The 12,479-nt window shown below is 45.1% G+C and overlaps 1 protein-coding gene across 2 annotated transcripts in view; it reads right to left on the bottom strand.

Moving 5' to 3' along the window:
• The window catches only part of HIF1AN (hypoxia inducible factor 1 subunit alpha inhibitor), a 37,308-nt gene extending 25,056 nt beyond the window's left edge, over window positions 1-12,252 (bottom strand). Inside the window, exon 1 of one of the 2 annotated variants that reach the window (XM_068257882.1) lies at window positions 11,977-12,252. In XM_068257882.1, the coding sequence (XP_068113983.1) occupies window positions 11,977-12,162 (186 nt within the window). In that variant the 5' untranslated portion in view covers window positions 12,163-12,252. The remainder of the gene's footprint in view (window positions 1-11,976) is intronic. The other variant, XM_068257881.1, reaches the window with a different exon arrangement.
• Between the last annotated feature and the right edge of the window lie 227 nt (window positions 12,253-12,479).

Raw genomic sequence — 12,479 nt, 5'->3', positions numbered from 1 at the left:
TTTATTATTACTTATCGCAATGAAATGAACTATATCTTGTTTTTTTCGCCACCAATTAGGCTTTCTTTAGGTGGGACATTATGCCAAGAATTATTTTTTTCTAAATGTGTTTTAATGGGAAAATAGGAAAAATGTGGGGAAAAAAATAATTATTTTTCAGTTTTCGGTCATAGTTTTTAAATAATGCATGCTACTGTAATTAAAACCCATGAAACGTATTTGCCCTTTTGTCCCGGTTATAAAACCATTTAAAGTATGTCCCTATCACAATGTTTGGCGCCAATATTTTATTTGGAAATAAAGGTGCATTTTTTTCAGTTTTGCGTCCATCCCTAATTACAAGCCCATAGTTTATAAAGTAACAGTGTTATACCCTCTTGACATAAATATTTAAAAAGTTCAGTCCCTAAGGTAACTATTTATGTATTTTTTTTAATTGTAAATTTTTTAATTTTTTTTTTATTACAAAAAAAAAAAAATGGAGAAGTCATTTATTTGTATGTGAAAAATGTGTAGGGTGTAGTTTACTATTTGGCCACAAGATGGCCACAGTAACTTTTTGTTTTAGTGCGACCTCCAAGCTTCCTTCCGGAAGCTTGGAGGAAGAATAAGGAGGCTGGACACGTGAGTTTTTTCTCACAATGATCGCGCTGCCCATAGGAGAGCAGCTGATCATTGCGGGGCTTAGATCAACGAACGGGAGTGGATCTCTGGGCGAGCGGGGCGGCGGCGTGTTTACTAGCGGCGGGCGGCGTGTTTACGAGCGGGAGCGCGGGCAGCGTCGGGAACGCGGAAAGTACGTGTTTCTCCGTCCCTGGTTTTTAAAGGATGGAAAAAGGGGCGGAGAAATACGTACGCGCGGGGGTAAAGTGGTTAAACAAATATACACATTTGTTTAAAATGACTTTTGCTTCTACAGAGAACCTTTAAAATGACTGCGTGATTCACCAGCGGTGTAGCTGGTTACATACAGTGTGCAACCCTTGTACACAAAACACAGCAATGGTTGCTAGCTTGTTAAAGGGGAACTGAAGAGAGAGGTATATGGAGGCTGTCATGTTTATTTCCTTTTAAGCAATACCAGTTGCCTGGCAGCCCTGCTGATCCTCTGCCTCTAATACTATTAGCCATAGCCCCTGAACAAGCATGCAGCAGATCAGGTGTTTCAGTGGTTCAGACTTATAAGTCTGATCTGACAAGACTAGCTGCATGCTTGTTTCTGGTGTTATTCAGATACTACTGCAGTGAAATAGATCAGCAGGGCTGCCAGGCAACTGGTATTGATTAAAAGGAAATAAACATGACAGCCTCCATATACCTCTCTCTTCAGTTCCCCTTTAATGCATTCCTTGCATTATTTGTATAGATCAGGTCTAGATCTGGGGGGAAAAGATATTTCAGTCTGCAAGACGGAAAGAATTCTAGTTCTCTGTGCATTGTCACTTATAAAAGCCAAGCAGAGAGAGGAGGGGGGGGGGGGGGGAGATATATATTTAGTCATTTTTATTTGTGGCTAGTGACTACTAACTAGTGAAAACCATCAACATACAGTACAGCAGTGGCAATTCAGGAAATAAAATCAGGTGCAGTAAATTCCTGAGTATAACCACTAAACCGCAGACAGAAGTTTCAAAATCACTTAAAACACAGTCCAGTATGGCTCCTTCCCCTTGGATTATTTGGAGGTTTTACCAAATTGCACACTGGTTCCACTCCACTCAGGATGCCAAAGCTATCACTGATATGTCTGACTGGGAGAAACTCTCTGTGCTGGAAGGGAAGCTGCCACACATGATCTTCACCATCAGTACCTTGATCAGAAAGCTTCCTTCCGAATGGTAATGCTGAGCGTTGCCAAGCCGGGGCAGAAGAGCAGCTAACAGACTGAATTCACCATCGGCCTCCTTCAACCTCCCATGGAAAAGGAGCCTTACATGGGAGGCTGAAGGCGGCAAATTCAGTGCCTGTCAGCTACTCCTGTGCATCCGCTGGGCAGCTCTCTGTATGGGTAGTTCAGTGGTGTTTGTCTTCTGGAGTCCCGTCTAAGCATGGCCACATCAACACTAAAATGTACATGATGCAGCCACAGCACGAGTTTAACGCTAATGTTTCTGTTACAAATGCTGCCATTTAACTACATGTAATTGCAGCTAGAAGGCGATCATTGAGCATTTCGTAGGCTGAAAGTTTGCCGTCCGTGTTAAAGAGCCCTAAACTTCTAAATCACTAGGAGGGAGAAGGTGCGCCTAAAAATAACCTGTTATTTACAGCCCCATAGCTATTAGAGGTTGCTGTCAATTGTTTGGTTTGTGTTCCCAAACAATAGTTTTTTCTGGAGTGTGACCCATGCATTTGAAGACAAAGAACCCGAGTGGGGACAGGATTTCCTCACTGGTTTTTATACTGTGGTTGCTAGTTTCGCAACCCACCTTTGTGAGTACCTCATCACTTTGCATTTACCCAGAACCTGATGATGTTTATATATTACACCATAAGGGGCTCCTGGTCTCACTGTATTTTTCCTGTATCCGTAGGAAGTCTTGGGACTCCTCACTTCCCCACTAAACCTCAAAAGTTAGGTATCAACTGCAATTTTTCTAGGAAACTTGGCTGCCATGCTTCAGTGATTTGTCCGGTCTCCTTTGGCCCTTTCCAAACTGTAATAATCCTAACACTTGTATAGTGCTGCGGAATATGTTGGCGCTATATAAATAAAAAATAATAGCACTTTTCTCCTGTCGGACTCAAAGCACTTGAGAACTGCAACAACTAAGGGTGCGGTCAGCAACCCAGCAGCGTTAGAGAGTCTTGCCCAATGACTCTTCACTGAACTGAGATTCGAACCCTGGTTCAATATTAAACATAGTCCAACAAACATAGTCGCCAATAAAATCCAGCACAGCATCATCCTATTCAGATAAAAGTGTCGGACTTAGTCCGACACTCTGATCGCCACTGGCCCCACCCTCTGCCTTTGCTGCAGGTAATATAAATATTACATGGGTGCATTTGGATCAATCGTATGGGCACCGCTGCTGATCTGATCCTGCACGGCATCCCCACATGTGGAACATTGTGTTGGAATTTATCTCCTCCAGCAGCACAGAGCGCAGCACAACACTGGCACTCGTGGAAGGGTAGCAAGAGCTGCAGCATGAGCTGGCCGCTCCCCCCCCCCCCTCATCACCTCCTCCCTCTACAACAAGGAGGTACAGAGCCTAATGGCCCATACTCACGGGCTACAATTGTCGCCGCAACATGCGGGGCGCGCGTGTTGCGGCGACAGGTCGCCCGTGAGTATGCGGCGTTGCACGGGCGTGCACCCCGAACTGCCGCCCGTCGCTGATGTCACCAGGCGATTGGCGCGGTCAATCGCCTGGCGACAGTCGCCGCCGCAACTGTCGCTAGTCCGCCTGAGTACGCGTACTAGCGACAGCAACATAATTGCAAAGACGCCGCTTACGGCGGGGGGAGGGACAACAGCGACAGCTTCCGCCGCATCAGTTGCCAGGTGCCTCCGCCGTGTGTATACGGAGGGACCTGGCGACGAGCTGTCGCCGGCATTTCGCACACACGCTCCCGTGTGCTAGCGACATGCCAAAAAGTTGCCCGTGAGTATGGGCCATAAGGATCCCTGACACCAGAACCCCCCCCCCCCCCGCCCTGATTATTACCATGCCCTCCCCTAGAAAAAAAATTAAATGCACAAATCTGTTCAAAAAAGGGTCATGGAGGGCAAAACATTTGAAAGGCACACTCAGAAATGTCCCAGGTTGATAGGGCACGACTAAAGCTTTCAGTCATTGAGAAAAATACTTTTAGCCAAAATATTTACTGCACTTCCACAGAGAAAGTTTGTCCCATTAAAAAGGATCCAACTTCTACCACAAATCAGCTTGTGATTTCCAGACAACATTGTACATGCTAGGTACTTTCCTACAAAACCATGGACATATTGTAATCAGTACTGTATTTAATTTGCTAGGTGACCGCTAAAAACATGAAATTTGACATCACTGTAACATGTCTAGAAGAGGCACTTGTTGCTTGGAAGAAAAGCTATGACAAGTTTGAACAAGATACTAAAGGATAGAGATGACAATTTACCAATAAACATCAGGATAGGTAAAGCTATGGTCCCAGTTGTAACATATGGCTGTAAAAATGTGACTATAAATAAGATCATGCATAGACAAATTGGTATTTTTGAAGTGAACTGTGGGTGTGGAGACAGCTACTAATGCTGGGGATACACGGTACGTTTCTGTACCGTGTATCGACCAGCTGATAATATTCAGCTGGCCCGATCAAGCCGCTCGACTCCCGCCCGCTCGATCCCCGCCGGCGGACAATGGCAGGGAATCGAGCAGCTGATTAGGAAGCGCCAGCGGGGATCGATCCGCGCGCACACGCGGACGAGCGGGGACGCGACTGGGGTCGATCCGGTGGCTAATCGGCCACCGGATCGACCCGTGTATTCTTAGCATAAGAGTTCTATAGTAGGTCAGAAGATCTAACCGGCCAATACTTACATAACTTTTCCCCCTGTACATATCACTATGTACTGATCTGAGACAAGCTTATGCACTTTGGGTCCTATGGGAGAAAAGCGCTTTTCAAATGTTTTGTTGTATTAAAACTCAAATACTTTTGTCACATATTGAGACTGGATTCTATGGAGAAATCCTTGATGCTTGAAAAATTGAAAGACAAGGACAAAGGTTAAGATTTATAAGACCATACAGTGATTTGCAAAAGTATTCGGCCCCCTTGAAGTTTTACATTTTGTCATATTACTTATTGGAATTCCACGTGAAAGACCAATACAAAGTGGTTTACACGTGAGAAGTGGAATGAAAATCATACAGGATTCTTTTTACAAATAAACTGCAAAGTGAGGTGTCTGTAATTATTCAGCCCCCTTTGGTCTGAGTGCAGTTGCCCACAGACTTTGCCTGATGAGTGCTAATGACTAAATAGAGTGCGCCTGTGTGTAATCTAAGGTCAGTACAAATACAGCTGCTCTGTGACGGCCTCAGCGGTTGTCTAAGAGATTATTGGGAGCAACAACACCATGAAGTCCAAAGAACACACCAGACAGCTCAGGGATAAAGTTATTGAGAAATTTAAAGCAGGCTTAGGCTTCAAAAAGATTTCCAAAACCTTAACATCCCACAAGGAGAGCGCTGATCAGAAATGCAGTCAAGAGGCCCATGGTGACTGGACGAGCTGAAGAGATCTACAGCTCAGATGGGGAAATCTGTTGATAGGACAACTATTAGTAGTGCATTGCACAAAGCTGGCCTTTATGGAAGAGTGGCAAGAAAAAAGCCATTGTTAACAGAAAGCATAAGAAGTCCCGTTTGCAGTTTGCCACAAGCCATGTGGGGGACACAGCAAACATGTGGAAGGAGGTGCTCTGGTCAGATGAGACCAAAATTGAACTTTTTGGCCAAAATGCAAAACGCTATGTTTGGCGGAAAACCGACACTGCACACCACACTGAACACACCATCCCCACTGGGGGAGGGGGGGGGGGTTGTGCTTCTCTTCAGCAGGAACAGGGAGGCTGGTCAGAGTTGATGGGAAGATGGATATAGCCAAATACAGGGCAATCTTGAAAGAAAACTTCTTGGAGTCTGCAAAAGACTTGAGACTGGGGCAGAGGTTCACCTTCCAGCAGGACAACAACCCTAAACAAAGCAAGGGCAACAATATCCATGTGTTAGAATGGTCCAGTCAAAGTCCAGATCTAAATACAATTGAGAATCTGTGGCAAGATCTGAAAACTGCTGCTCACAAACGCTGTCCATCTAATCTGACTGAGCTGGAGCTGTTTTGCAAAGAAGAATGGGCAAGGATTTCAGTCTCTAGTTGTGCAAAGCTGGTAGAGACACACCCTAAAACAGTGTTCCCCAACCCTGTCCTCAAGGCCCACCAACAGTGCATGTCTTTTGGAAATCCACACAGATGGTTGATTAGCTCTGATGCAACACTAATTACCTCACCTGTAATTGTGTGTGTTTTTCTGCAAAACATGTACTGTTGGTGGGCCTTGAGGACAGGGTTGGGGAATACTGGCAGCTGTAATTGCAGCAAAAGGTGGTTCTACAAAAGTATTGACTCAGGGGGCTGAATAATTACACACACCCCACTTTGCAGTTTTGTTTTGTTTTTTTTAATGTTTGGAATCCTGTGTGATTTTCATTCCACTTCTCCTGTGTACACCACTTTGTATTTGTCTTTCACGTGGAATTCCAATAAAATTGATTCAGGATTGTGGCAGTAATATGACAAAATGCGGAAAACTTCAAGGGTGCCGAATATTTTTTCAAACACTGTATATGTGAAGCTATGAATGTGCCTATGAAACAGCTAGAGTTGGGCGAACAGTTCGGCTGTGTTAGCCGAACTGCAGCCGAACTGTTCGGCTGCCCAACCTGTCATTTTGCTGTGGCTCTTACTACTTCCGGGTCGCAATGACCCGGAGTAGTACGTCTGCGCTGGCCCGGCGGAGCGCGTCCTAGATCGCGCTCCCGTTGCCGGGCACGCTCTGCGCATGTGTGTGACGTCATGAGTGACGTCACACACATGCGCAGAGAGTGCCCGGCAACGGGAGCGCGATCTAGGACGCGCTCCGCCGGGCAAGCGCAGACGTACTACTCCGGGTCATTGCGACCCGGAAGTAGTAAGAGCCACAGCAAAATGACAGGTTGGGCAGCCGAACAGTTCGGCTGCAGTTCGGCTAACACAGCCGAACTGTTCCCCCAACTCTAGCAACAGCTGAAAGAAGAAGTGATCTTCAGGGCTGGTTCACACTACAACCACTTTTCTAAGAGATTTTGATTTGAAAAGCTTTTTGCAAATGTAATGCTATGTGTATGTTCTCATTTAACAATTTGTATAGCAGAAGGATCAGCACACTCAGTAATATGTTGCAAAACTTTAAGCTCTTTTAATACAAAAAAAAAAGTTCCCAGAAATGTGTCTCAAAGCATGGCGACAGACACTGGCCTAATGCTGTTTCGGGCAGCACCCGTCTTCAAGCCGATAAATGTGCACTCCTTCGGCTTGCACATTTATGCTACCCGAACCAGCATTAGGCCAGTGTCTGTCGCCATGCTTTGAGACACATTTTTTCTGGGAAGTGTGGATCTTGGACTCTACTCCCTCACGGACTCTTTATGCAAGTTGGTCAGCAGGCATCTGATGGACTTTGGGTGTCTTTGGCGCCTATCTACTGCAAGTTGCTGGTCCTTGTTGTACACTAAGTGCATTTATGGAAACTTTTTTGTATTAAAAGAGCCTAAAGTTTTGCAACATATTACTGAGTGTGCTGATCCTTCTGCTATGCAAATTGTTGATTGCCACCTGGTGCTCTGGTGGCTGGATTGTTGCACCCTACATACGACTAGGGGAGTGTGGCCAGATACTACTACTTTACTGTATGTTTTCATTTAACCACCTCAGCCTTCAGTCATTTTTCACCTTATGCATCCGAGCAATTTTCACATCCCATTCATTTGCCAATAACTTTATCACTACTTATCACAATGAAATGATCTATATCTTTTTTTCCGCCACCAATTAGGCTTTCTTTGGGTGGTACATTTTGCTAAGAATTATTTTTTTCTAAATGTATTTTAACAGCAATATTAAGAAAAAAAAGGGAAAAAAGTAATTTCTCAGTTTTCAGCCAATACAGCTTTAAAATAATACATGCTACCCTAATTAAAACCCACGTATTTTTTTGCCCATTTGTCCCGGTTATTACACCATTTAAATTATATCCCAATCACAATGTATAGCGCCAATATTTTATTTGGAAATAAAGGTGCATTTTTTTAGTTTGCCGTCTATCACTATTTACAAGCTTATAATTTGAAATATATTAGTTGTATACCTTATTCCCATGCATATTAAAAAAAAAAGTTCTGACCCTTAGGTGACTAATTATGTTTTTTTTTTAATGTAATTTCTTTGTTTTGTTTTTTGTGTTTTTTTGTGTGTGGGCGGTAAACAGTTAACTTTAAACGTAATTTATTTTGTCTTTTTGCAATAAAAATGTATGTGTATGTAGTTTTACTATTTGGCCACAAGATGGCCACAGTGGGTTTTTTTTTGTTTTTCTATACTGTGACGTGATTATTTTATTTTTTTTCAGAAAGACGCAGCCTCCGAAAAGAAGTCTTTTCTACCGGGGAGTTAGATCAATGAATAGGAACAATGTTCCCATTTATTGATCTCCGGGCTACTGGGGAGGTGGGGGGGGGAGGGGCGGCACTGGAGCGCACACGCGATCGCGCGCAGCATCAGAGCAGCAGCCTTTTGGACGTCAAAGTCACGTCCAAAAGGCGAAAATGGTTAAACTATGTGGATTTCATTTTTTTTTTTTAAACACACATAGCATTACATTGGCTAGTGGTTTTCAAATCACTGGTGCTTAGAAAGGTACCTGCAGTGTGAACCAGCTCTTACACACACGAAAACAGAAATAACTGCAGGAAAATAAAAGGCACAAACTGCAGCAGCTAATGTACACTATGGAACACACCATTATAAAACCTCCCTTATGGGGAGGTTTGTCATTTTTAAAGACGCTTTTACACTGGACGTGTGCGATGCGGTGCGCGCACCACAGAAATGAGGCTTAATATGACCCTGCACCCCGGTGCAGCAACAGGGTCATATTCATAGGCCTGCCCCGGCTAGTGACGTCCTTCCTTTTGGGCAGGAAGTAAGTCACTGAGATTCGTCGGTCCGTGTGGTGTCGCACCGCACTCCCGTTGTGCACACAGCCTGTGTTGCCCATTGACTTGCTTTACTGCATGATCCGGGTGGTAAGTGTGGTTCATGCAGTAACGCACTGCAGACTTTGCATCGGGATTGCAGTGATTTGGATACTTCAGTAGCGCCGCATCACGCGAACCGTGCAAGTCCCCATAGACTTTAATTTCCCTTGTGATGAGCTGTGGTGGAGGAGAGTACCGCGGAGCGACGCAACACTAAAAGAGAAAAAAAATAATTGTGCTCAGATAGCTTTAAGAGATTTTAAGATTAAACATATTAAAAACTTGAAAAGGTGTGTGCTCTCCCTGGTTATCAACCGGTGTTTTTACATAGTCTCTGGGTGACCTCACTACTCACAAACAAGCAGGTATGATCACCATTATATACAGTGCTGGCTATTATTACACTCCAGGCAAATTTTGATTTAACGTTACTTTTATTCAACCAGCAAGTAATTTTTTTGATGACATAGGTGTCTCAAAAAAGATAAGATGATGTACAAGAGGCATTATTGTGGAAAAAAAAATTTCTCCGCTTTTATTTACATTTGAGCAAAAAGTGTCCAGTCCTAAATGATTCATACCCTTCTCAATAATCAATAGAAAAGCCTTTATTGACTAACCCTTCCTATAATTGCAGACCAGCTTTTTGCATGCCTCCACAGGTATTTTTTGCCTATTCATGTTTAGCAATGAGCTCCAAATCTTTCAGTTTGGAAGGTCGTCCTGCCATTACCCTGAGTTTTAAAGGGGAACTGAAGTAAGAGGTATACGGAGGCTGCCATATTTATTTCCTTTTTATCAATACCAGTTGCCTGGCAGCCCTGCTGGTCTATTTCTCTGCAGTAGTATCTGAATAACACCAGAAACAAGCATGCAGCTAGTCTTGTCAGATCTGACTTTACAGTCTGAAACAACTGATCTGCTGCATACTTGTTCAGGGGCGATGGCTAATAGTATTAGAGGCAGAGGATCAGCAGGGCTGCCAGGCAACTGGTATTGCTTAAAAGGAAATAAACATGGCAGCCTCCATATACCTCTCTCTTCAGTTCCCCTTTAACTCCCTCCACAGATTCTCAATTGGATTTAAGTCAGGACTCTGGTTAAGCCATTGCAAAACTATCCTCCTGGCCAGCACAGTTGTCATTTTTGGCTTCCGACCACGTCCTCTTAGATTTTCCACAGTACGGAACATCTTGTATTTTTTAATAATACTTTGCACTGTAGCCACTGGAACTTGAAAACATTTAGAAATGGCCTTGTAGCCCTTTCCTGACTTGTTAGCAGCCACAATGCGCAGCCGCAGGTCCTCACTGAGCTCCTTTGTCTTAGCCATGACTGTCTACAAAACAACTGCAGAGAGCTGCAGTTTTTCACCTGTTAAGTTGATGAAAACAGCTGTTCCCAATTAATCAGGGTAATTAGGATGCTTTAGAACAGCTTGGACCATTTGGAATGGTATAGAACAGTGATGGCCAACCTTGGCACTCCAGCTGTGGTGGAACTACAAGTCCCATGAGGCATTGCAATACTCTGACAGCTCTAAGCATAACTCAGGGAGTCAGAGGCATGATGGGATTTGTAGTTTTGGCACAGCTGGAGTGCCAAGGTTAGCCATCACTGGTATAGAACTTCGGATTTTCCCACAGACTGTGACAGTTTGTGAAGGGTATGAATAATTTTGTACTGGGCACTTTTTGCTCAAATGTAAATAAAAGCAGAGAAATGTTTTTTCTCCACAATAATGCCTCTTGTACATCGTCTTATTCAGCCCCATTTCTAGGGGAGTGCGGCCACCGTGAAGGAGCGCTGAGGGAGGTCAGGGTGCCGTGATGGAGGGGGGAGCCAAGCTGTGGGGAGGGTGGCCCGACCTCTCCCTCCCTTCCACTCCCCGGGCCGCCCTCCATGCTCCCCCCTCCGCTGCAGAAAGAGTGCAGCAGGAAGCGCTATATACAGCAACTCACCTCCCTGTGTTCCAATCGCCAATCACTTGCCGCTGGTCTCCTCCTCTGCATAGCCGTGTATACACGCACTACTTCCTGTTTAGTGGGTGACTGCCCCCTCCCATTATTGGGCACCTACGTATATAACCAATACTGGGGCAGCTACCTATCTAACCTGTACTGCTTTATCGGCGCTGCATAATATGTTGGCGCTTTATAAGTACAATAAATAAATAATACTGGGGGCAGCTACCTATCTAACCTATACTGGGGGGCGCCTACCTATCTAGCCTATATTGCGGGCATCTACCTTGCTAACCGATACTGTGGGCACCTACCTAGCTAGCATATACTGGGGGCAACTATACTGGCTACCTATATTGGAGGTGGTCCAACATTTCAGCTTACCCATCATCAGTAGCATTTGCATGACTTTGCAAATGCTACTGAGCATGTGCAAAGTCATGCAGGTCATAAATTAACCCCATAATACCCATCAGCAGCACTAACCTTGCAACCCGCCTTAGAAGTCTGGGTCCTGGTGTGCAATGTCCACTATCCAAGTGGACATAGAGTTAGAATAAAAAGTTGTCTGAGAGAAGCAAGGACCGAGCAAGCAAGGGGACACTGATTCTACTAAAAGAGTGCAACTAGACCTAGCTAACCTATACTCGGGGGTCCTATATCTGGCACATTTTTTACACTCTCGCCCTGGATGCATTTTAGCATAGAAACTGCCCTGGTCTTATCTTTTGGGAAACACCTATGTCATTTCCTGTCAAAAAATTACTTACTGGTTGAATAAAAGTAACTTTTAGGCAAAATTTGCCAGGGGGTATGAATAATTATGGGCAGCATTGTACTTTCCACTCCCCACCTCACAGTGTCATCGTGGGGGGGAGATCACAGTGTCACCTGACCGGCCACTCCTGGGCACCCTGTCACCTGAAATGACAGGTCTCCTGATTATACTCTGAAACTGATGAAGCTAGTAGCAAATAAACCAGAAGCAAAAGTGGAGCACCTGCCCAAAACAACCAATCACTAAAAGGATATGAGATGCTAACTAGTTGCTCTAGCAACTGCTCCTCCATCCCTCCACTTTCCATAAATGTAGCCCACATGGGTCACTCACTGAACACTGCGATCACTGGGTGACCTCGGTACGGGGACACACGAGACAGGTGTGTCCAGCAATGGAGCAGCAGACAGTAGCCTGACACCGCACACAGCAGCAGCCTCACCTCGTTATCGATGAGCTCCTCCGCTCTGGGATCGGAATGCTGGAGCCGCGGGATCTGCCGAGTCTGGAACTGATAGGAGCGGAACTGAGACTCACTCCAGCCGGGACTCCGGAGTTCGGCCTCCCCTCCGCCCGCTCTCCTGGTTTCAGCCAGCACCTCAGCCGCTGACACCCCGGCCTCCGCCATCCCAGGCGGCGCTCACACACTTCCTCCACCAGCACAATCACCGACCCGGCAGACAACAGCCCGGCCCGAAGCGGGAACAGCGAGATCTACGTCTCCTGGCAAGAGCGGCGGCGTGCCAGCAAAACGTCTACTGACACCTAATGGCGAGTGGGGGAACTGCGACAGGCTAAAATTGTGAAAATGCAAATTTGAGCTGCAGCTGAATTACATTTAAAATATTAACCTCCTGGGCGATACAATAATATCGCCAGGGGGCGGCGCAGCACATTTTTTTTAAATTATTATTTTTTTTTAATCATGTAGCTAGCCTAGCGCTA

The sequence above is a fragment of the Hyperolius riggenbachi genome, chromosome 10 (genome assembly GCF_040937935.1).
Source record: "Hyperolius riggenbachi isolate aHypRig1 chromosome 10, aHypRig1.pri, whole genome shotgun sequence".
In the NCBI taxonomy this organism is placed as follows: domain Eukaryota; kingdom Metazoa; phylum Chordata; class Amphibia; order Anura; family Hyperoliidae; genus Hyperolius; species Hyperolius riggenbachi.
The sequence above is the reverse complement of the archived record's forward strand: the minus strand, read 5'-3'. Positions and strand labels throughout refer to the sequence as shown.